Consider the following 26,559-nt stretch of genomic DNA (forward strand, 5'->3'; position numbering starts at 1 on the left):
TGCAGATTATGGAAGTCTGCAGTTGACTCACTGGATATACCCTGAGCAACATGATGCTGCTACTGGCTAGTTCACTCATTCCAAACAATAGTTCCTTTCAAAGATGTCCAGAGTTTGATCAACTCACAGAGTGGCTAGATAACAAATCATCAAGGGATAAAGAAGAGAAGAGAATATTATACAAAACACTGAGCTAGATTTTTTTTTTTTACTTCATATAATCCACCCAACACCTTGCAAGGTATTTTGTGGTCCTAGTCGTACGTATGAAGAATCTGATAGAAAATAGGTAAAGTAACTTTTCCCAAGGAGTGTGTGTATACATGCATGCATACGTGGACGTAATTTGATTCAGGGAAGAAGATCTTATGGTCAGTGTCTGATCTAGTTTCTATACATGTAATGAAAGCTGGTTATTCAAAGCAGAGGGTTATTACAATTAAATGGAATATCTTTAAAAATCACTGTTATTTTTCCTTGGCAAAGATAAATCATACCTATTTGTAACCCACTCCAGCTGAGACAGGGTCCAAAACATAGAAATTCTGACCAGCATTTGCCATTTTCATAGGCCTCTGTGCATTGGCAGAGCAAGTCTTTGTCCATTGAGGGATGTCAGAAGACCCCTTCTATCCAGGAGGGAACCCTCTAGATTGCCTGTTTTGGTGCCTATAATTCCCATTTGAGACACTACATTGGGCTAAGGTATAGTTTCAGGAAAACCACTGTTCAAGTAGAAATTTGTCACCTTGGAGGAGCATCAAATCTTCATAGTCATAATCAGTGACACATCATTCCATTTGGAGCTATCATTATAAGCTAATTGCTCGATCCTGGGAGCATAAGCCAGAGACATTCAAGTGAGGACAGATAGAGTTCAGTAGCAATGAGATGTTTGTAAGTAAGGGGTGCTAGAGTAGAGAGATAGCTAACAGGTAATGAGTAAAACTTGCAGAATTAGAGGAAACAGCATTGAAAGGCAGGGGGGAATTGCTGGGTAAAAGCACTTGCTTCATACGTTCCTTCTTTTGTCATAACACCAGGGTCTGCTCAGTTGCTCAAGTTGAAAACCAAGGGGACATCCTAAGCCATCTGGGAACTTGCTAGAAATGCTAATTCTTAGGCCTCCTCCAATACCTATGGAATCAGAAAGTTTGGGGCTCTAGTCTGATCATCTGTTTTAACAAGTTGTCCAGGTGATTCTGATGCAGGCTAAGTTTGAGAGCCACTAGTGTAGGGCATTAAAATTTCTTGCCCCTTTAAGTGGTCTCCCTACATCTTGTCTTGCAACTTCATTTCATTCACCCCAGCCCCACAAAAGTACCATCTATTGACCATTTTGCATTGGTTAAGACCATTGATCTTTCTGAAGCAAAAATATGAAGAATAAATCATTTCTCTGCTTAAAACCTTTCAGTGGATTCCCAGTGTTCTTAACATAGCCTACAGAGCCCTTCCTGATCTGAGGTCCTCACATGTCCCCCAGCCTCATCTCAAGCCACTCCCATAGGAGAACCTCTTCTCCCACCAGGCTAAACTGCTTCACAGGCCTTCCAAAGGCCCATGTGATGCCTTGTCTCAGAGCCTGTTCATCTGTTGCTCCTTCTGCCCAGAATATTCCATCGCCACCCACTCACTTTAAAAAGCTGGCCAAATCCTACTCATCCTTCATAATGCTGTTTAAACATTACCTTTTACCACTCCAGACAACTGTTGCACCTTGTCTTCTAGGTCCCCACACTAAGCCTTGCACCTACATCTGTTGTAGGCACTTATAGACTGTTGTAATTACTCAAAATCTATTATTTCTATTAATGTGTAACTCCTTAAAAGTAGGGACTGTATCTTTTTCACTCTGTATTAACAGCATCTTGCAGAGTGCCTGGCACACAAGTTTTCAATAAATGTGGGGTTTTTATTGGGCAGGGAGGAAGATGAGCGAGAGCAAAGATAAAATTTGTTAAATCACAGATTGCCTGAACCTATTTGCATAAATGCTGATTCTTAAATATTCATTTGCCTCCTGTTTAACTTTATTACTACTCTTCAGCTTAGTTCAAGGAAATCAAAGTGCGTAAATAAGGCAATCTCTAAGAGAAAGCTGGAGAAGTCTGTTCTGACTTTTTATATGGGAGGGTTGGAGGTGGAGGGGTGAAGGAAAGGGTCTATTTATCTTGAGGAGGGTAACTTACTCTTTCTGAGTATATATGAATTGATTTTTTCACGAGAAGAAAATGAACAACTTAGAATAAAGATCCTTTAAATGGAAGTGTTTCCTTTGAAAAAATTAGGGTAAAATAAGGTAGTAATCAAAATGTGCTAGAAATGTTATTGTAAACGAGCTTAACAATCTTTTTTTCTAGCCCAGAAGCCACCAAAATACATACTATGCAATTGAAATTGGGAAATGACAACTGTTTCAGCTAACCATTCTAATTAAGCTGAAATTGCATGACTTTTCTTTTGCAGCTTATGTAATTATTCTAGAATCCATTACAAATAGTGTTTCTCAGCAAATGCCATCAGATTCACATTGCAAAAAAGGCCAATGAATTATCAAAATTTAAGAAAATGAGCTTTATGCTTTCAAGGATGAGAAAAACTTGGGATTCTAGCACATTTTGGTGAGAGTAAGTTGATACAACCTTTCTGCATTGCAGTTTGATGGTATATTTTCTTGAAAAGTAAGTGTCCTTTTGGCCTGAAATTACGTTTTTAAGAATTTTTAATGGAGAATACTCATGATTTGTTATGTGGTAAGTCAGAACACTATGAATCTATAATTATTTCTAAATAAAAAGGATACATTATATGTGTTTGTATGTGTATGTGACCCATAAAAAAGAGACCCAAAGGAAATACACTAAAAGTTAACTGTTGTCACTTCTGAGTTGTAGGATAGTGAGCAAATAATTTTTTTACTTTCTATTATTATGTAGTTTTAATTTTTGTATTATGAATTGTATAATTTTAAAAATTAGAAACAAAAGTAATTTAACAAAAAACAGAGGCTATCCAAAAGCATGGCCAAGTTCTTTAACATGGTCTTCAATGTACATAGGAGAGCTGAAATGACACCATGGTTCTCTAATTCTTTGTCTTCTCTAGTCTGTGTGGCATAGACTTGAAGCCGCCCTCCAGGTCCCAAATAAGAAAATAGCAAGAATAGTGAAGTCAAATAGAAAATGTTCAAATGAAGTCATCTCCTCCTTTAGCAAATGCTGACTGTGTTGACCTTGACAGAGGGAATTGAATTCCTGTTTCACAGATAATAACACTACATTTTTTCTGAAGGTACTGGTTATCAGAAGGATGTGTGGCCTCCCAAGTTTTAAGTATAAATCCTTGTAGTTAAACTCCTCCACCCATTTCTAAACTGTTGTATAGTTTCTCAAGGTGTGTTTACATGATGTGGGAAGGCAGGAAAGGAACTGGCTGACCTAACAAATTTGACCAACGTTTTCTAAAAGCAGATGTAGTGAAATTAGAAACACATATTTAGACTTCTCCATTTCATTTTTTTTCCTCTCCATTCCTTTCCCTTCTTGTACCATTTTGTTTGGTAGCGTAGTACATAGCAACAGTACACAGATTTACGTTCTCAGGAGAGATAAACCCCTGCATTTCTTTTTTTTAGCAGCAAAGACTTAATCAGGAAGTCACATTCTCCCCAAAATGTATGAATAAATTCAGATAAATTCAATTTTTAAATATTCTTGAGCAAAAATATTCTTATAAATATTATTAGATAGTAACTTTTTTTATCTAATATTAAAAGTAATGAATAGAAAGCATTAGAATTTGATGAGGGTTTTTGGTTTGTCTGCTGTATAGAAGGAAAACCAAATTAACTTTCCTCTCCTGAATGGCTACTTTCTTCTGAGTTAATGGGAAAAAAAAAAAAAACTGATCCAAATATACCAAGATTAAACTATTAGCACCTAAAATAGCCTTCATCCAGAAGCTATTCATTGTAGTCTTTTCTTTTGGGGGTTCACATAGTTGTTCCATTATTACTTCTAATAAAAATTTAATTAAACACCAACCAAGTCTTCTGCCACTTAGGTCAGGTCCAAGGATTAGGTAGCACTGGACTGAATAGAAAGTGCCATGGTAAACAGTTAATTCACATGACACTAATTAATTGCCATAAATTAAGTGTGATCTAAATGAAGCATGAGTATTTTAAATGAATTTTCAAAGGTCATGGTGTTTTATGGTTGTAAGAATTGATACCCTGAGACAAGCTTAATGTCAGCCTTTGAGAACTAGAAAATCCTTCTCAATTTTGAAAGTCATTTAAATGTACTTTATCTGAAAAGAGACGCTATTTGATTCAGTTCATTTGTGCTCACATTTCAGTGCTTATAATTAGCATATAGGCTGGTCACGTTCGTTCAACTTTCAACAAATGACTTATTGAACACTTACTACATGCTCGGCACTGATGAAAATGTTGAGGACATTAGTAAACCAAATATAAATGTGCTCTCATTGAGTTTATATTCTAATAGGGGAAGCCAGACATTAAACAAAATAAGTAAATTATAATGTTAGAAGATAAGTGTTCTGGAGAAAAATAACTAGGGAAAGGAAAGAGGGACTTCATAGGGGCAGATATGCAATTTCAAATGGAGAGGGGAGGCTGTTATACAATGAGAATTGAGTTGGCAGTGACCTCATAGTAGGGCAGAGCCATCAAGACAGGGACGATGCCAGGGAACCAGGTGTCCAGGGAATGTGTGATGGCCGAGGAAGTTCAACCTGTCCAGGTAGTCTAAAAATAAGTCACAGTGCCCAGGCACCCAACTCATTTTCTGAGCCATGAGTCCAAACCATAAAAGAAAAGCACCAACAGCAAGGCCTGTGTGCGTTGTAGGAAGTTCCCTAGCATCCCTGGCCTCTACCTACCAGATGCCAGTAGCACCCCTCCTATGCTAGCCTACACCAGTGACAATCAAAAACGTCTCCAAACATTGCAGAATGTCCTTTGGGGGCAGGATCACCCTCAGTTGATAATTACTAAGAAAACAAGTATATTTCAAAGGCATTGTAAAGTTACGAATATCTTTGCTATACAAGATGTTGTGTAACAATTAGGCCCAATAAGGCACAAAAATGCTCTCTGGACATCTAGCAATAACTCCCAACAGAAAAGAGTGGTTTCAACGCTTTCTATTATTAAAAAAAAATAAAAATAAAAAAATAAAATGAAAGCGTTTTGGAAACAATGTATTACATTAGAACATAAAAGTGATTAGGAAAAGCACCAAGCAGAGGACAGCAGCGCCAGATCAGTATCTGTTAAGCACCAGGGCTGGTAGCTGCCCACGCGGGCTTGATGCTGGCCTTGCGGTAGAAGTGGGAATAGATTCAGATCAGCTTCAGCTTCAGCAACGTATGAACGTGCAATCACAAAGACAGACTTGGAGGGATTCTGGGAGCCCTCTGACAATCCAGGCTTTGACATTCCCGTTTCTAGGTTCCTTGGTAGATACACTTCTGTCTCCACATGTGCCCCGTACCCGGGACATGGTTTGTAGGTTTAGCTGCATCCACAGCCTCCATTTTATTTATTTATTTTTTCTCGTCTAATTATGCTAGACCAGCATTTCTTTTTCTTTTTTTTTTCTTTAGCTTATTATAGGGGTACAAAAGTTCAGGCTATATATATTGCCCATACCTCTCTATCCCCCCCGAGTCAGAGCTTCAAGCGTGTCCATTTTATTTTAAAGTTACCATTGCCTCTGGCAAACTTTTGGGATTTTTCATCTCTATCAATCAGTATTTGAATCCACACTGCCTAGAGAGACTGAGAAGAAGATATCTAGAGTCTAGGTGGTGAGAGAGTTGGACATTTGTGAGATAAAAGCACCAAGGAACTGTCCTGTGAAAGGAGGATTAAAGATGACACTCGAGATAAAACCCTGTTGTCAAGAAGTCATGTGGTTTTAAGGCCTGGCGAGGTGGCTCATGCCTGTAATCCTGGCACTCTGGGAGGCCGAGGCTGAAGAATCGCTTGAACTCAGGAGTTTAAGACCAGCCTGAGCAAGAGTGAGACCCTGTCTCTTTAAAAAAAAATAAAAAAATAAAAAAAAAAGCACACACACACGCAAAAAAAAAACTGTCATGCAAGTTGTATGCCTTGAGGAAATAAAAATGTATTTGTTCTTTCTTTCATTTGTAAAAATATTTGAGGGGTTTTCTGATTGATTACTCATTATCCTTCATCTTCACTTATGAGTAATTAGAATAATGACAAATGCAGAGTTTTTAAAAACCACTGGCTTATGTTGTAAAAGGTGCTTTATTAACACAAAGGATAAATAACACAGAGTTGAATATTTAGGTTGTTAGAATTATGGGTTTCCTATCTCTTTCCTTCATTTAAAAAATAATTTTATAATCAATTTATAACTACTTCCCTTAGTTATAATAATATCTGCTTCCCTTGGTTATGACAGCAGCTAATATCTCTATAGAGCTCACAATTTATGGGGTGTTTTTACAACTATTTTCAATGATTTAAATAGCTCCCTGTTATTTAAACCCATTTTATAGATAAGAATAACTACGGTTCAGATTAATTGAGTTAAATGAAATCTATTCTTATGATTTAAACCATGCCATTAAGATAAGGAGACTGTTGCCAGCCTTTGGTGTTTGCATAGCATCTAAAGGAGAAAGACCACAGAATTCTTGTTCCATAAATCAATTAAATTTACTATCTGAGGAACTGATGGATTCAATTTTGTCAGAAACTTCTTTTTGAAGTAAAATAGTTAAGGTGTATGGGTCAATTTTGTACCAATTGCGTTTGCATCATACTAAAAAGAGATTCATTGCCAAAATGATGAGAAAAGTGTCTTATTAAATGATGACAGATCATAGCTATTCCATCACGTTCTTGTTGGAAGACTGTGACTACAAAATTGTGGAATTCTTGTTCCATTGTGCCAAGTGCAATACATTTCATCAGGGACGTGCCTTCAGTCCTTGCTTCTTCTTGGTGCCTTGTGTGTGGTGTGCACTATCAAGCATAAACTAAAGTGTTTTCATGGCCTGATGCTTACCAATAAATCTTTTAAAATACATGACAAAAATAAGCTTAGAGGATTATGATTGAGAATATGGACTCTGGAGCCATACAGTTTAGTTTCTAAGCCATGCTCCTGTACTTACATGCTGTGTGGCCTTGGTTAAGTTAATTGTCCTTTCTGTACCACAATTTCCTCATCTGTGAAGTGTGGAGATAACAGGTGTCCATCACATAGAGTTGTGGTGAGCATTAGGTGAACTAATATTACAAAGCACTTAGTACAGTACCTAACATATACTGAGCACAATGTATTAGCTACCATTATCTTTATTATGAGTATTTCTACCTAGTATCCATGGCAGGCATATTCAAACATCTCATCAGCTCAGCACATCCTTATAAGGAACATGGTAACTGCAGATAACTTATCTTCATTAATAAACTTCCAGTTTGAATAAAAAATGTTAAAAAACATTTCACCATTTCTCCTTTTCCTAAAGAAATAGTAGTTTCCTAGGCCAGGTACAGTGTCTCACACCTGTAATCCTAGCACTTTGGGAGGCCAAGGCGGGAGGATCGCTTGAGTCTAGGAGTTCAAGACTAGCCTAGGCAACATAGCAAGACCCCATCTCTAAAAAAAAAAAAAAAAAATTAGCCAGGTGCGATGACATGCCCGTAGTTTCAGCTACTCAAAAGGCTGAGGCAAGAGGATTGCTTGAGGCCAGGAGTTTGAGGTTGATGTGAGCTATGATGATGCCATTGCACCCTAGCCTGGGCAACATAGCAAGAGCTGAGTTACTTTCTCCATTGAGATTTTCTACTGGGGACCTTGATGTGGCAAAAGAAAAAAGCAAAAGGAACTGTATCCATACCTTTGTATCCTGAATTCCATTTACAGTGGTGACTTAATGAAAGACATGATCCAGAATTGAGAGCTAGTAGTTGGATCAGAATTCAACAGCTAGTAGTTTGAGGAAACTGAACATAAGAATTCCTTAAGTGTTCCCTTTCCTTTGCTAAAAAGGGCTCTGGTGAACCCATGCCATTTGTTTGCACATATCTGTGTGGGATAAGATTTCCTATCAGTTTTACAAACAAAACAGGTCAGAAACTGACTGGAGGGCAAGTTTCCTTGTTTTGTGAGCCTCATGATAGAAAAGCTACCACTAAAAGATCCACACAGCTGGTTAAGTTTTGAAAACAAGGAAATGTTCAAGCATTCTCAATCACGCAACATAGTAGCTCTTTAATTCTCTTTCATTACAACATTTTGCTATTCAGAGACAAAAGAATGGTCCTCTTCACAATTACCGATAAGAGGTTGAGAAGGAACGTTGAGGGCGGCGTGGGGCTTGGTTGCCGCGACCTCTCAGGGTGGGAACATCCCTCCCCTCCCCTTCCCTTCCCACACAGGTGCAGAGTATGCTACCAGCTGAACCCAGGTAACTTTTTATTTCTTTTTCACTATCCTTTTCTTTTTTAAAGTACCCTGTGCTAGTTTCCCCACATGAAAATGTGTGGGAGCCATACTTTTATGTGCCCATCTGTTATATTTAAACCGACAACCATTGTAACATCTCAGAATCAGAAATGGGGACATTTCTAACATGTGAGAGTCCAAGTAAAACTGTGCCCATCGGTACTTCCCAAGTTCATCATGACTTCAATTCCATGTGCTTCACAAATGTCTCCAATAAAGAAGTGTTTCCTGTGATAGCTCAGATCTCTTCATGTGCTAAGTTTTTTTTTTCATTCTTGCTGCATTGAAAACAGAATGCTTTGATTTCCAAGTTATGATTTATAAGTTTCCCAATTCATGAGACATTTATAACATCCCAGTTTTCAATTATCCTATTTTCCAGGTGTCCAGTGCTATGCTGGATTTTGTGAAATTTATAAAAGAGACATGATCCCTACAAATTACATGCTACATAGTTTGTCAACCCTACATTCTATAGACTCAGGGATGTGAAACATCAACATAGATTAGAAAATATGGGCCATGCCTGATGGCTCACACCTGCAATCTTAGCACTTTGGGAGGCTGAGGTACGAGGATTACTTGAGTCTAGGAGTTTGAGACCAGCCTGAGAAACACAGCAAGACTCTGTCTCTACAAAAACAAAAAAGAAAAATTAGACAGGTGTCGTGGCACACACCTGAAGTCCCAGCTACTCAGTAGGCCGAGGTGGGAAGATCGCTTGAGCCCAGGAATCTGAGGTTGCAGCGAGCATGATGATGCCACTGCCCTCATGCCCAGGCAAGAGAGGGAGACCCTGTCTCAAAAAAAAAAAAAAAAAAAAAAAATTTAAATTTTTCTTCTCCTGTTAATCTTCTCTAAAGTTGCTTTAGCAATTTGTTGATTCCACAAATATCTATTAAATGTTCACTATGTGCCAAGTTTGATACTAGGTGCTGGGAATACAAGCAAGAATAAATATGTTCCTGCTCTCATAAAGCTTGTCTATTCTACAATTCTAATGTAAGAGATGGACATTATTGAATAATCCACACAAATGTAACGTTCCTACTGAAACAAGGAATATGAAAGAATGGTACCATACTAGTTGAAAACAGTATTTTTCCAAGACCCCAAGTGATACGTGATTGTTTATTTCTCCCTGTTCCCTCTTATGTGGGGCAAGATCTGTACGCACTCAACATTCACCAACAGACAGAAGTGCGACTCTGTCTTGGCCCACTCTTCAGAGCTACAGCTTGAGAGCAGACGTGCACAGCCCTGAGTCAAATCCTAGTTAGCAGGCTTCCTCCTGGAGCTCCTCAGCTCCAATGAACTGGCATCTCCTCCCATCCTCGCTGCCCGGTTCCCTGGTGCTCTGCAGAGAGAGGGAACACAGGGGTGCAGGAGCCAGCACGTGCCGGTCTGCACAGCACGCAGAGCTTGTGCCTGGGCCTGCACCCCTGCGACCTCCCGCCTCATTCCTGTCCAGAGGTGTCTCTCTACGTTCATTTAAGGAAACGAGGTAGGAGAGGAGACAGTCTGCAGGAAAATTCAGAGAGAACCCATCCAGATAGCAGCCCTGTTTTCTGAGGAGTATAAAATCCTGGCTGTCAGAGTCAGGGGGCAGTCGAGGAGAAAGGAAAATGTCCCTGTGTTTTCTCCTGTGGTCTCTGTCTTCTGAGGGAAGCTTGAGTTTTCCATGAGGTGGCGGGCTCGGGGAGAGGAGATATTAAACATACTTCCTATGTAGGTTATTGGTGGTGGAAACTTCCCACTTGTTCTTCCTGGGGGTTGGCATCAGTCCTATCTCTCAGTGTCACTGTTTTTCACTGTACTTTCTTGTGTACTTTAGTGGCCGATTGAGAGTTAATCCATCAGAAGCTGTCAGCAAAGTGCCATTTTAACTGAAAAATTACACATTTATAATTTAGTACAGAACATTCGGCCTTCTGTTTGGAGGTTCCACCTACGGTCATAGGCTCTTTGCGCGTAAAAGGAACTGGGGCTGGGAATGGTGGCTCACACCTGTAATCCCACCAATTTAGGAGGCCAAGGCAGGAGGATTGCTTGAGGCCAGGAGTTGGAGACCAGCCAGGGCAACATAGCAAGACACGGTCTCGATAAAAAAATAAGAAAAATTAGCCGGGTATGGTGGGATGTACCTGTTAGTCCCAGCTACTCAGGAGGCTGAGTCAGGAGGACTGCTTGAGCCCATGACTTGGAGGCTACAGTGAACTATGGTCATACCACTGCACTCCAGCCTGGGTGACAGAGAGAGAGACCCTGTCTCAAAAAAGAAAAAAAGAAAAAAAAAAAAGGAATTTGTCCTTCATCAGTCTCTGCTAATTATTGCTCTACTGCCTGGCTCTAGGCTTCCTGATGAAGGTCTGCTTGGTGGACAGCAACAGAGTCCTCCTCCACACTGGGCAGTCTGCTTATATATATTGTGCCCAGGTCTGAAGGTGTCCTGGGATGAGCCCTGTGATTGTCTACCAGTAGACCAACTATCAGGGACTTTGAAGATCCTCATCACCCCTGTTTCCTGGATATGTCACTTTTCCACTGCATTCTTGGTGGAGTGAGTGAAAGGGCTGGAGCCCTGCACGGATTCCATAGCAGGAACCACAGAATTTTACTCCATGTCTTAACTGCTAGTGATCAAAGATCCTAATTTGTCCAATGATGTGCTATCTAAGATCAGATAGGGTCCAGGTGAAACCCTGAGGGGGAAGACAGGAGGGACACCTTCATCTTTACCTTTCTTTATCCTTTAGCTAGCCTAGCATGTGTCCATTAAATTCTTCTAGGCCACAAAGAGGAGGCAAGGTCAGGTTTCCTTAGATGAGCCATGTCGCCATGACCCAACCATGGACATCATCAGTAGATGCCAGTCTCTTTGTCCTACTTCCAAGCCTCTCCTCAACCAATTTGACCTTCCCTCAGCCATGGATAATATAGTCGCCCTGTCTCTCTGGTGCCAACCTGTACGTGAAACTTCTCTAGGGGGTTTTCAGGGTTCTGGAGCTATGCCCCGAGAGGCACAGGATGCCCTTTATCTGAATTTTCAAAAATCATTCTGGAGATTCTTATTGCCCAGCCCCTGAGGTTTGACCCCAGCATGAGGCAGGAAGCATTGAAGTGGCTCTTCATTGCTTTAGCCAGAGCAGTTGGGGTTCTATCTCCTCCTGTGTGACATGTGCATCTATATCCTACCCTGATCTATGGTGATTTTAGAAACTCAGTTGTCACATACTCTAGGGCTAGGCTATAGATCTTGATCTTGCAAACCAAGCCTCTTCAGAATTCTGAACAAAGAAACAGCAATAACAACACATATCTCCAGCATAGAGCTCTGGCCAATCAAAAGTGGTTTACTTTTAGACTTTTGTGTCTGTTGTAAATTTGAAAATCCATTCAGAAATATAAAATCGTGCCCCCCAAAGCAAGGAACACCACTGATGAGCAGAGCCATCAGACACATAGAACCAGCCAAGAAGGTTGGGGGGTGGGGGTTACAGGAGTGAAAAATGTCTTAATTTCAAAACTCTGGTCTCACTCGAATTTTAAATACCAGACTAGGATACACAGACATTTTTAAAACATCTCCTTCAAATCATACCTTGTAATACAGGAGACTGGAAGTGCTACTTCACTCAGACTCTAAAGGACAAAAGTAGCCGTTTTTAGCTTCCAGTGTTTTATAAAAATACCCATAAGAAGCTCAGGGATAAGTAACAGAGGGATGGCTTGAGTTTCTTTTCAACATCCCTGTATGATCTGGCATTGTCTGCAGGTTCTACGGCCCTTTCTCGGTGTGACATGCACTGGGCAGGTGGACTCCCCCTGCTGACACGGCCCCCTTCTGAAGCCAGATCAAATGCACCAAAATGAAGTGTCTGGAAAGCAGACACTTGTCAAGCCATCGGGAGAAGCTGACATAATGCAGAGGAGGCGAAGAGAAAGCAGATTTCAGCAACAACATAGAGGACGGTGGGGAGCTGACAGTCCCAGAATCACTGTGACCACGGAGCTGGCACCTCAGACACTGATCCAAGGAGCCTAGAAATCCTCTGCCTCACGAAGAGCAAACCTGCCCTAATTGGAAACAACTTCTGACAAATAAAGTGCCAGAAGGAAATGCTGTCACTTTTCCTTTTTCAAATCATAAATTACTCTACAGTTTCCTGGAAAAGTGTGTCTGGACAGACTTATTGCCCCTTGAGAGAGCCAGAGACCTGGTCTTTGAGGATCTTACTTAAAGATGTAAAAAAATTTCCAACCATTCAGAGTTCAAGAACCTTGGGGTGCAAACTGCCAGGAATGATCACTGAGTGAACGGCTGCTCCCAGAGGTCAGACCCTGTGGGTGTGAGCCAGCTGGAGCTATTAGAAGAGCCAATTCTCATTGTGATAAAGCACGTTTTGGCAAGGCCACGGAAAGGAAAATTATAGCAATCAATACAGATCAAAATGAAAACTGGATGAAGGTTTCAGCCAAACTTGTCTTCACTTCTGCTCTAATGGAGTAACTCTGGGGTGTTGAAACCAGCACAGTTTGCAGATTCAGAATATTGAATATGGGAATAAAAGTTGGGGAGACATTTAATTGAAAGTATAGCAGACTCTTGACATTTACAAGGGTTAATACTACCTCTCACACTTGCCTACCTCTCCTTGAGTTGCAGTTGAAATGTCTTGTTCATCTCTCAAGTGACTTGTAGTACCTTAGCTCTATACAGCCTTCCTCAACACATTTAACAGATTATGGGCCGGGCGCAGTGGCTCACGCCTGTAATCCTAGCACTCTGGGAGGCCGAGGCGGGTGGATCGCTCCAGGTCAGGAGTTCGAGACCAGCCTGAGCAATGAGCGAGACCTCGTCTCTACTAAAAATAGAAAGAAATTATCTGGCCAACTAAAATATATATAGAAAAAAAAAATTAGCCAGGCATGGTGGCGCATGCCTGTAGTCCCAGCTACTCGGGAGGCTGAGGCAGTAGGATTGCTTAAGCCCAGGCGTTTGAGGTTGCTGTGAGCTAGGCTGACGCCACGGCACTCACTCTAGCCTGGGCAACAAAGCGACACTCTGTCTCAAAAAAAAAAAAAAAAAAAAACAGATTATGTATAGATGTAATATATGGGCTTTGAAATTCACAACAAAGCTTCCCATGAGGAATTCTCGTTATCTACATTCAAGCTTGTTGGAGCTAATCCTGTGGTATTTACCAGAAAACAGATAAAATCCAGGAAGTTAGCCCACCTACAGTGTTCTCAGCCAAACAGCAAAGTCAGAATATTGGCCCCCTCCCTAGCTGAAGATGGCCTTGTCCCTGGAAGTTGTGAATGTTACCTTCCACGACAAAAGGGAATTGCAGGTGTGATTAAAGGTCTTGAGATAGGGGGATTATCCTGGATTATCCAGATGGACCAAATGTAATCACAAGGGTCCTTATGAGAGACAGGCAGGAGGGTCAGAGTCAGAGGAGATGTGACAATGGAAGCAGAAGGCAGAGTGAGGTGAATTGCTGCAAAGGGGCCATAAAACACGGAATGAAGACAACTTCTAGAAGACAGAAAAGGCAAGGAACGGATTATACCCTGAGCCTTCACAAGGAACACAACCCTGCCAACACCCTGAGTTTAGCCTAATGAAACCTACTTCAGACTTCTGGCTTCTAGAATTTTAAGAGGACATAGTTGTGTTGTTTTAAGCCACTCAGTTTGTGACAGCAGCAATAGGAAACTAAGACAGTCAGCAACATTTGTCTAACACCTTTTCTTTATTCTCACTTCCTGTTTCCAACATCAAATGAAACCTCGAATTCAGAGTTTCTGAAATAATCATTCTTTTTTAGAGACAATTCCCTAAAAACCTCATTCACTCTCACCAGCCATGATATTCCTCCTAGGAATATTTGTATTTCCAAACAGAATAAGGGAGAATGTATTTTGTGTAAGGAAAGAGAACTGCTAACGTAGGCACCATAGCGGGTATTTTGCACTTATCTTATTTTCCCAAACTACCCTCCTCATCTTGCAGCTGAGGCTACCAAGGTTCAAAGAAGGTAATACTTTATACTGTGAATGAGTCAAAGGTGAAACTGGAGCCCAGGGCTATAAGACTCCAAAATTCAAGTTCCTTTCGTTAGACTGTACTTTTATATTACTTATACAGAATAATAAGATGCCAACAGTAGGATGTCTGTGTCCGTTTAGAAGAAACGGTGATGGGGGAGGCAGGCACCACTCCCCGGAAAGATGAAAGTAGGGGGACAGTTTGGCTCTGGGAAGGACTTGGGATCTTTTCCATAGGTCACGGACTCTCACCGCTCTGTTTCCGCTTAGGGGCAAAACCAGTTGATGGGGTATGTCGCCACTCCTAATTATTTTAAATTTTCTTATAGGGGTGTTTGCATTTGGACTTTTTGCTACTGACATTTTTGTAAACGCCGGACAAGTGGTCACCGGGCACCTGACGCCGTACTTCCTGACCGTGTGCAAGCCGAACTACACCGGCGCCGACTGCCAGGCGCACCACCAGTTCATCAACAACGGCAACATTTGCACTGGGGACCTGGAAGTGGTGGAAAAGGCTCGGAGGTCCTTTCCCTCCAAACACGCTGCTCTGAGCATTTACTCCGCCTTATACGCCACGGTGAGTGCGCGTCTTGCTGTCTCTCCCAGGTCTTTGCTCGGGTGTGGGTCTCATCCCCATTCTTTCATCACTGTTGCTTAGCGATTTTTAAAGTCATGTACAGCTTGTTTCTCCTATATTATATCATGGTATCGATATAATAGCCCTCCACCCCCACTCCACTCCCAACATCCCAGCGTCATTCCCTGATCTGCCAGACGATACTAGTTCTGCAAAGAGTTTTGATAGTCACCTAATTGCAGCCTCCCGTCATACAGAAGCAGAAGCTGGAGCCCAGAGAACAGCTAAGGACATACAGTCAGAGCTGGCACCCAGGCTCCTGGCACCCTGTCTGGGATTCTTTTACCACCCCAACAGCACTCTTTTGCCAGGGTTTTGGGTGGTTCCAGAACAGCACACCTTCCTCACACCTGCTTACAAATTTGCAAGCATGGGCCTTATGTGAGCGGCTGCCCCAGCAGTGTGCAAATACTCAGCTTTCCTTTGCTCTGATGCTTTCTTCCATCCTTTTGCTAGGAGAGATGGGTGATCCTAGAAGATACCCAGCACCCAAAAGTCCACTTCTCATTGCTCCCCAAGTCACTGCCTCTGACTGCCCCACTGGGGAGTAATGTTCTCTTAAAATTTCTCACTCTAGTCACAGAGAAAATTCGAAGTGTGTCCCACATCTTCAAGAAGAAACAATGGGGTGCCGCTTATTTTCCTGCTCTTTAACAGCATTCATTCTGGAAATAACCTCATTTCACCTTTCTCTGGCCTCGGTTTCCCTAGAACCCAGAACATAGATGTCTGTAGGGATCAGCTCAAAGGCCCCGCATGCTGATGGCATAGTAGCACTTGCAGGTATCAATGCATTGACCAGTGTTGGTCAAAAACACCCCCTTTCCTTACTTCAATTTATTTTATATTCAGAATATGACTAGTGTAGTGATTCACAACGAAAAGTCGAGGAGGGAAAAGGCAGAGGAAAGACCCCTTTCAAACTATCCATTTCTCCCAGGCATTCTGAGTGTGCCAGGCCCACCCTGGGGGGCGTATTCCCATCCCCTCTCAGACAAGCTGCAGGGGGCACATTCTGCTTCTGAAGGAAGAGGGGCTGTGCCTTTGCCCCCAGGGTGGAAAAAGGGTGACTGACTATGAGTCTGGTCTATTTAGTAGAACATAAAATAATTTGCTGAGTGCCTGTGTGTCCCATGTACAGGATCACATCTATAGGATCAATTTGTCAGCCACCAACTGCCCAATATATATCTTCCTAGATATTCCTTTTAGATCTATTCTTTAATGAATAATGACAAAAATTATTTCAGCTGCCCCCATATTAAGGAAACATGGGTCCAAATAACACAGAAGCCTCGATTTACAAAACAGATCAATCATAGCTTGGTTAGACTTGTTTAATCAAAAACAAATCAAAAAACCTCTGTGCAGGTATTTTTTTTGAAACAAAGAAAGCCATCCGAGGCATTCAGCATGTTTTTCAATTTGCAAATGTTGATTTGTCCTCAATTATCTAAAACCTAAATAGTACAAGACAATGTACTGTGCCCTTTCCTATATTTCTATCAGACTCAAGTCACTGCTGTGTGAAATTAATTTTATAATACCATTATAAAAATAAATCTGTTACTCATAATAAACTACTTTCTCATCAAATGAAGTATAAACTTCTTTTAAGAAAAGTAAATATCTTCAGCTCACATTGAAGATACTGCTATAACATGTTTTGAAGGATTCAGATATATCCAATTCAAATCATGCCTCGCAGACTATAATCAGATAAACCCTGATATAAGATTCCAATTTCACAAAATTCTTCTGAGCCTATAATGCATGGTAAGTCCTTTTAGAAATTACTCAAAGATTTCTTAAGTACTGGTTAATACTGTGAAGAATACTAACTAATCATTTAGGTCCATGCTCCTAATAGTTCATAATCTTACAGAAAAGAGTTATAAAAGAATATAATTAGAAAATATAGGAGCATAAGAAACTAAATATATACAGTATGAATTTTAAGTAATATTCCCCACATAGCCTCAAAATAGTGTAATTTATCAAACTTCCATCTAATCATAGTTTTATAGGGCCTCTGTTATCCACATTAGTGTTCAAGCATCATTCTAGGAAAGTAACAATTTCTATTGTAATATTGTAAAATGTATCTGTTTCAACTTACGTGTACTCAGGCCATATGCCCTATAGACTAAAATTTAAGTATAGGCATATTTTTTAGGGTTGCTAAACTTGTCACATTTGTTAAATGATGGATCAATAATGCCCTCTAGTGGTGACTGGTAGCTATTACCAAAGGTGATCTAACAAAGCGTTTACTTATTGAAACAGGCACACCTTCCCAACTCTAAACCACTAGGAACACATTTGCTAACTGAACCTATGACACTTAAGATTCTTACCCAGATCTTTTCAATGAAATAACAACAGCCTAAATCTCAGGTATCATAAATTGCATCAACCTTTACTAAAAGTTTAATATTTTAAGACACACTGGAGTAAATGAATGGATGGAGCTAGTCACAGCTGTGCCAAGGAAGGTGGGACTCAACTTCCCAGCACAACTGAAACCTATGTGTGTGACACAGTGATTGGGAATTTCTAATTCAGTCCATCAACTAATTGGTCAACACTACCTGAAAGTGTGACAAAGCAGCTAGGACTATAGGAGACACAAAAAGTTATGCACAGTCTCTCACCTACCTAGTCTTCTCCACCATAAACTTCATTCTCATAGGTTTATTTGTATCGGAGATTATTATATGGATTTCTTAACACCCCGATGAGTCTCTAATTTGTTGCACAGAAATTACATGTTCTGAATGTGATTATTATAGTGACGCAAAACTGCATAAGTTGTATTCACGTGCCCACTAGAATACAAAATACTGAGTAATGTACCTCTGTTCACTGTTCTTGCTGCACTCACTGATTTTCTGCCTAAATGTCTTTTTTTTTGCCTCAATGTTTTTATTTATTTATTTTTTTACTAAGTAGCTTAGCAGAGTTGTTCAAGGAAAACTAGTTGGTGTGGTTGCTTTGGCACAGGCCCCTGTTTGTACGTGCTGGTGTGTGTACACGCATGTGCATAGTGCCAGCACACGGAAGCTGCCTGGTCACTGCCCAGCCTCTGTCCTATTCCAGATGTACATTACAAGCACAATCAAGACAAAGAGCAGTCGACTGGCCAAGCCAGTGCTGTGCCTCGGGACCCTCTGCACAGCCTTCCTCACGGGCCTCAACCGGGTCTCTGAGTATCGGAATCACTGCTCAGACGTGATCGCAGGCTTCATCCTGGGCACCGCCGTGGCCCTGTTTCTGGTAGGTCAGCTTCCCTCTTTCTACCTGTATCCCCTTTCATGCTCGCTGAGAGGCTGCTGAAGGTCATGGCGAGTCATGTTTCCCAGACTTCACGGTCTGAGTCTGTCTTCCTCTTGTCCCAACCTTGTGAGTTGTAATTATTCTGCATGTATTAAACATCTTTTTGCTGCAAGAGCAACTTCCAAGCACCCTGTCAGAAATACGGTTGACCATATTCCTTCTGGTGTTGGGGAGAGAAGTACCCAGGAAGGATAACTCGCTCTACTTCCTGCATCACCGGGCTTGGGATTGGGGCCAGGCATACCCTCAAACCAATCTTTAATTATTTGTTCTCGGTGTATTGGGGATAGAAGCTAAGTATTACTGGAGAGAAGAACAGAGAACGAAGAGCACTGGTAGAAACAGGCGGCTTCTTCTCCACTATCCCAAGAAGCTTAGCTCTGGCTCCAAAATTGCACATTCTACTCAGAAATGCAAAAACCGGGCAACTAATAACTACATCCACACTTTTGGGAAGGCCTCTGTTGTTACCTTAAAATACCTTTTAGGGATCTTACTTCCACTACCAGTGGATTCTTAACCACATATCTTTCTGGAAAAGAGTTTTGGTTAATACAGGTTTCTCCATATCTTTACATTTCTGATGATGTTTTTACTTTCTCAAATAAATAGAGACCTGGCCACCTGCTCACTTAGGAAGTCCCTTAATTTCAGTTGGATTGGAAAGGAAGAGGTTATTTTTTATTCTTTTTTATCTTTTCTTTTTCTTTTACAGTTTTGAGGTATGATCCACGTACAGTAAATGGCACCAAAAGTGTATACTGTGATAAATTTTGACATACAGCCTGTTCTCCCACCCTTCCTTTCCCCTCCTCTCCAGTCTGTCATTCTGCTAGTTTGCCTTTTCTATGATTTCATATAAATGGCATATTACAATATGTATTCTTTTTTTCTGATGTCTTTCACCTAGCACAATTATATTGAGATTCATCCATGTTATAAAATTATTAATAATTTATTCCTTTATCATTGCCATGTAGTATTCCATTGCATGGGCATCATACCACACAGGTGCAGATTTCTTATCTTCAGGGATTTGAAATAGGCCCAGAAGGATATGCAATGAGTCACCTGGAGACTGTGAGTCGCCTGGAGACTCACATATTGTACATAAAATGAATTCTCTAACAATATTCAGGAAGCCTCCCAAGGAGAAAGCAGCCATCACAGTCCTTAAGGACCTCCCTCCTCTTATTCTGAGCTTTGGGGTCCAGGACCCATTATGATTAGCATCACACATAGATGGATTTCACAGTGATAGCTGAACTCTTCCTTCTCCTACCCTTCCTCTCTGCCCTCCTCAATATACAAAATACACATATAGCTCACTCAGAGTTTTCCGACTTTTTTACTTGCTGAGATACACACAGGAAATGCTTATATTTATACAGAACACTGAGGGGGAAGCTCTATTCTAATTCAAAATTATGGGCATACCTCAGATATTATGGGTTCAGTCCAGACCTTTGCAATAAAGCGCATATCACAGTAAATCTAGTCACACAATTTTGTTTCCCAGTGCATAGAAAAGTTATGTTTATAGTATACTGCAGTCTACTAAGTGTGCAAGAGCATTATGTCTAAAAGATGCATATACCTTAATTAAAAAAAACACTTTATTGCTAAAAAGTGCTGACACAGACATGAAGTGAGCATATGCTGTTAGAAAAATGGTTCTGATCAACTTGCTTAATGTAGGGTTGCCACAAACCTTCAGTTTGTAAAAAAAAAAAACACAATATCCATGAAGTGCAATAAAATGAGATATGCCTGTATTTTGAATGGATTCAGGCTTTCTTTCTATAGTGAAAGATGAAAGACTGAAATGCAGTTTCTCTGGGTGAAGCTGCAGGAACAAAAATCAGTGCTGAAATGATCCTGAGATATTAACTCTCGTTAGGGATATTTCCTGAGTAATGTTTTGAAAAAATTTGTATGGATAAATAGTTGTACACATTTATGAAGTACATGTGATATTTTGATACAATTAGACAATGTGTAATATTCAAATCTGGGTAATTGGAATGCCCATCAACTCAAACATTCATTACTTTGTGTTGGAAACATTGTAAATCTATTCTTATAGTTATTTTGAAGTACACAATAAACTGTTATCTATAGTTGCCCTGTTGTGCTACTGAGCACTAGACCTTATTTCTTCTATCTAATTGTATTTTTGTATCCACTAACCAACCCCTCTTTATCCCCAGCTCCCCACTACCCTTCCTGAAGAATGTTTTTTAAAAGATGAAAAGAAAACAGGTGACTTCAAGAGAACAGAGGAGTTTCAAAGGGAGATCAATGGTACATAAATAAAGACTTGGGCTCAAAAGAAAAGCTAAACCATTTTCTTTCCATCAGTCCTGTAGCCAGCCACCCCCAGCTAAAGAGAAAGAGCAGTTCTGACTGTCCCAAGCAACATCACAGGGTCTTTTGGGGACGATATCTGTGAAGGTCTTAGTGTTTGCTGAAGCCCCATACACAAAAACTTTTTAAACTTGTTTTCTCTCCATAACCTGCAGCGCTGTTTCTTATCACTCAGTTACTATTTGGTCTGTTATTCCTTTCAGTTGATGTCCCAATTGTCAGAATTTGTTTCCCCACAATGGCTTTTATGTCAGACCCAGATCTGCTGTTGAATTGCTCTGGCATGAGCAAGACTACCCCGTCTGCATGTGCCCAGGCACATGTACACACCTCACAGACACACACACAGAGCTGAGAAATGGGAGGGGAAGGATGTCCTGGACAAGCCTGAAGGCATTTCAAAGCAGGGTCTTGGAGAGGAGACCGAGAGAAAGAGAAGAGCAAATACTGCAAATGGCAGCCTATCTAATGTATATGTTCAACATCGCTTTGCATGTTTGTGTTCCCCATGAGATAGGATTGGGGAAAGAGAAAGGAAACCATTAGTTGAGCAAGTACTACATGCCATATGCTTTATCAAATCAAGTGCTCCTAGGGCAATCCTGACAATATTTTTATTCTCATTTTATAGATGAAAAAAAGTAAGGCTCAAAGATAAGTAAGTTGCCCAATTAGACATCCAACCAGTAAGCCAAGAATCTGACCTGGGTCTCTCAACTCCAGAGTTCCACAACTTCCACATTTCCTAAATGGAGGAATTTTAAGCAGAGTTGGACAGTGAGATGGAGGTGAACCAGGCAGGGAGTTTTTGTGTAAATGTTCTCCATGGTTTGAAGAGGGACAGAAAAGATTCAAAGACACCATGCAGAAACAAAGATGCGCAACAATGAAAGCGTGGGAAGCAGCAGATAAACTCTCCACGGGAAAAAAGGAGCAGAGAAGATGGTTAAAAAATAGAGTCAATTATGAAGGGGCCTCAGTAAGAAACAAAGAAAAGTGGGTAGTAACTTATAGGGGAAAGTTTTTAAATGGAAGCAATAAAAGAAAACTGCCACTCATGGTTTATTTAATCTCAAACAAAAGTCGTAATTTGAGGATGATCATCTCAGGTAGGAGTGGAAGGCCAGCTAACATTGACTGAGTACTTGCTACGTGTTTGGCACTTGCTAAGGGGCACAGTAGCATAGGGGTGTGATTCAGGGGATCTGGAGTTTAAATCTCTATGTGACCTTGGGCAAGTTATCTACCTTCTTTGTGCCCCTTGATCTAAGCTGGAGATGATAACAGAACCTCCCTTATAAGATTGTTGGGTGGATTAAATGAAATAAGATAAAATCCAGGACAGTGCCAGACACTTAGTGGCCCTCAATAAATGTTAACTGTTGTTGTGAGTTACATTTGTTGTGTATTTAATAACTATAAAGCCATAAAGTAAGTATTACTATTACCATTTTACAGGTGAGAAGACAGGCCCGATGGGGTGGGTTGATTGTCAATGGCCATCTGGTGATCAAATAAATGCTTCCTTTGCATCTAGAATGTGATCAGCCGACACCCCGGGCCATGCCTCCCATGGTCCCTACTCCCCTCCTTCCAAGGAAAAAGGTCACCATGGTGAAGATAAGAGAGTCCTCCACATTCACAGATGGCCAGGCATGGATGGCTGGAGTCTTACCCCACTCTTTTTCCCCCTCATCCTGCAGGGAATGTGTGTGGTTCATAACTTTAAAGGAACGCAAGGATCTCCTTCCAAACCCAAACCTGAGGATCCCCGTGGAGTACCCCTAATGGCTTTCCCAAGGATAGAAAGCCCTCTGGAAACCTTAAGTGCACAGGTACAGTAAAGCGGTTTTAGCAAACCTAACCCACCCACAGGCTCAAACCCACAACCTTGGGAGGTCAAGCCACGCTGACACCACTGAACTTACCATAAAAATCTGATTCATTCATTGTAAAGACCCTCAAGAAAGGGGTCTTCACTGTTTCCCTCAATTAGTTCTGTCTTTACTCTGGGGTTGGCAAGCATGAATCCTCAGGAAGTTCTTAGTAATGTCTAACTTAAACCCCACCTGCTTCAGGATACTTTGGCCTCTGATATAATGCCACACTTATAAAATTTGGACTAATCATACACAAGGCCGATTTGACTTAGTAATTGGGACAATATCTGAAAAGAAAAAGTTTTGCTACATCCAGTGACATAAGCTGGAGGCACATTGAAAAGGCTACTAAACTAAATGTCCTTTTGGACCTGTTCTGATGACAAAATCAATACAACATTATTTCCTGATCCAATGTTCTGCAACAGAACTTTGCATCATGCCAGAGGTGCAACAAATATTAGCTATAGTCCTTGTCCTTAAAGAATTCACAGATGATGAGGAAAGGTGGATATAAATGAGGAACCATAATATGACATGCCAAATTGGAGTTCCGCAGAGTGCTGTGTGAATGCAAATGAGGAAAAGATCTACTCTGAGAAAGCAGGGAAAGCCACAGAGAAGACTTTCTAACTGGAAAGATGGTATTACGGACTTACTTTTGCCTAGGACAATTGCTAGGTGCTTTACAACTATATTCTTATTTGAACAGCCACCTTATTGAATAGATACTGTAATTCCTATTTCACAGAGATAAGATACTGAAGACAGTGATGTTAAATTACTTGCCCAGGGCCACACAGCAAGCGAGAGAGCTGGGATGAGTTTTTTAAGCAGGAGTTCTTTAAGCAGACAGAGAGGGGCGCAACTAATAATGGAACAGACTTTATTTATTAGCATGTCACCTTTTTCAGGTAGCTGAGTTCTGCTTAAGTGTTTCTTTTCTGTAATAGCCTGTTTATCTTGAAATCTTGTATGCATTTGGTACTTTCTTAGTAATTTTTATAGTTAGTGGAAGGGAAAAGCAAATCACCGCTTGTTGGAATTATCATGTACTTCATATCAGAGCAATATAAAATAATATATTTCACTATTTAAATATTATTAACCATCAGACATCTGAGATAAACTATCCTATGTCTTCAACCTTAATGAAATCTAATATTAATGAACCAGGGGGGAAAAAAACACCAAAATAATAAAGCTCTCTCCATTCCAAGGAAAATATTTAGGGCTCTCCATTAAACTCAGTGCCAAGTATTTTTGTTTTCCCTTAACTTTTGTTAAAGTGAACATTTTGACTTGATCTAATTAGAAATAAAATATTGAAAATATTTCTGGTTTATTAATATACAGACTGTTGGTGCAGGTTGAATGATAAATTGGCTAAATAATGATACCTTTTAATGAAGGTGCTATAAAATCTCTCCAGCTTCTCTTCCCTAATTATGTTTCTGTGCCTAGTGACATCAGAGTGGTTATCTCCGAGATGGAGAAAGTTTAAAAAGGAAACAAAATATTTGCTGAGTTCCACAAACATCACCATCTCTGTGTCCTTGTCAGTACTGTCCCCTGAATATGCTGGTCAAAGAACAGTCTCTTTGCACCCCAACCTTCCACCCAACTCTGCTCGAGCATCACCTCTCTAATGCCTTCCCCAGACTTTTCTCTCTTCACCCTCAGGACTGTTGATGGTTGACCAGGCCTAGAGACATCCAGGCCATATTTTGGGGGATTCTACTTTCACTGAAAAATGAAGTGCTAACCAGAGTTTTAAAAACTGCTATTCATAAGATACATTCTTTAACATATGTAAATTCTTAAGAAGGATTCTTAAATATATGTATACATAAATTCATTGTTTACTATAGGCAGCAGTTGAACTTCTTTCAAGCCCATCAATATAGCTTTGCCACCTCATCTGCATACAATTTTAGACCTTTCCTGAATACCATGCTTGGGCCAAATGACCCTCAGGGCCCATCTCTTATAATTGCCCCCACAATTAGAACCAAGCATTCCCTCACATCTGCCTCCCACAAGGACTTAGGGATGTTTGCGATCAGGACCCTATGAACTATGTCTTAGTCTTCATATTTCTTGGCATGCACTACATGTGAAATAAATGTTGGATGAGTGGATACAAACTAGAACCAAAAACCTGAACTAGAAACTTTAGCCAGAACCGAGAACCTCACATTGGACCATAGTCACTATTTGAACCCCCATGGAGAGTAGAGATTTATGAGAAACGAGGAGCAGGACTTCTTCAGGCTAGTCAAAATGAAGCTACAGGAGGCTGAACGGGAAGTGTTGCTTCACAAGTTACGCTGTACATACCAGTTGGGAAAGATTCACGTAACCAAGCATCTACTTTGGGTATTTGGGTATCAAATGTTTCCACAAGGAGAGTCAGGAAAGATAAACCCTGTATTTGTTGGTCAAGAAAAGAGAACTAGCATTTATTGAGAGCCATCTCATTTAATCCTCACAATAATCCTGCAATTGATATTATTATCGTATTTTACAGATAAGGAAAGTAAGGTGCCAGGAGTTTAAGTAACATGTCCGAGATCACCCAGTCAAAATTAAACACGGATCCATCTAATTCTAAAGGCCCTGCCTATTCTAGCATACCACACAGCCTGAGATTTTATTCAAGGACTATTCCTTTTTGAAATCTACAACTCCCAGCAGTGAATATTGAAATACGTTACAGGGCTGGTGCGTTTGATCTGAATTATAGTTCTTCAAAAATAAATATTCCCTGTGTTTTCCCCTGTGGGCAAGAACTTCCTGTGCAACTCCAACAGCTGGTTTCTGTTAGAAACTGCTTGTTTGTAATTTCTGAATAGAATTATCTTCCTAGGAAGAGAACCTTTTGGGATCTGAGCAATTAGAACCTCTCTTCAGAGCACACATTCATACACATGCAATCTATCCCGCCATTCAAAATACTGTGAGGAGAAGACTGTCTGGATGGGGAGGGTACAAGTCACCCTCCTTTCCTTCCTCCTGAGACATTCTTTTCCCTGTGCCACGTGGAGCCCCCAGAGCTACAGTGCTCTCTCCTCTAAAACACTAACTCAAATTTTAATATCTGCCTTCTGTGATTCCCCTTAGTATAGTTAATCGAGACAGGGTGCATTTTCTAAAATCTTTCCCAAGAGAAACCAAAAAGTAAATTATAGAAAATTCAAATAAAACAAAAGAGTTAGGTTTCCAAAGCATTGTTTTATGTTCTTACAGAGTTATTGTGATCCCAAAGGGACCAACTTTGAGCTGTCCAATATCTATGCCCCCCAATACCCACAATTCACCTGAGCTGTCAGACTTAGCATTGAGCAATTGTGTTCTTGTTGACATGGTCGGTTTCTGTTAACAAAAAGCAAAATTAGAAATGAAGCAATTGTGTTAATTCACTCTAGATGTGGTATAGAGACTCCCTATGTCTTCCACTTGGGAGAAAGGATTGTTTTCCCTTAGCACAAAAAAAGAAGAATCCAATCTGGACTAAGACCACAGATGCCTGTACCCTCACCCTAGGAGATTCTGATTCAGCAGATATGAAGGAAAAAAAAAAAAAAAGTACTCTGAGAGGATTCTGATGGCCCCTTGATTCAGAACTAGTGTTACTGTTGACTTCATATTATAAATAGGAAAAAAACAAGACTTGAAGGGAGAGTTCAAGAAATCTGCCCAAAGTCACCCATCTAGTTATCTTAGGATATTGAATTCCTTTATCTTTGCCACTTAGTCATAG

General features: G+C 40.5%; 1 protein-coding gene and 1 long non-coding RNA gene across 3 annotated transcripts in view; one reads left to right on the forward strand and one right to left on the reverse strand.

Moving 5' to 3' along the window:
* Positions 1–26,559, forward strand: part of PLPPR1 (phospholipid phosphatase related 1) — a 256,436-nt gene that overhangs the window by 227,705 nt on the left and 2,172 nt on the right. For both annotated transcript variants that reach the window (XM_069476645.1, XM_069476644.1), the window contains exons 5-7: positions 14,903–15,153; positions 18,313–18,489; positions 22,620–22,751. In XM_069476645.1, coding sequence (XP_069332746.1) covers positions 14,903–15,153; positions 18,313–18,489; positions 22,620–22,751 — 560 coding nt within the window. The remainder of the gene's footprint in view (positions 1–14,902; positions 15,154–18,312; positions 18,490–22,619; positions 22,752–26,559) is intronic.
* Positions 1–26,559, reverse strand: part of LOC138388440 (uncharacterized) — an 81,475-nt gene that overhangs the window by 47,625 nt on the left and 7,291 nt on the right. The gene's annotated exons all lie outside the window — the stretch shown is intronic.

This window comes from Eulemur rufifrons, chromosome 7 (assembly GCF_041146395.1).
Source record: "Eulemur rufifrons isolate Redbay chromosome 7, OSU_ERuf_1, whole genome shotgun sequence".
Lineage (NCBI taxonomy): Eukaryota > Metazoa > Chordata > Mammalia > Primates > Lemuridae > Eulemur > Eulemur rufifrons.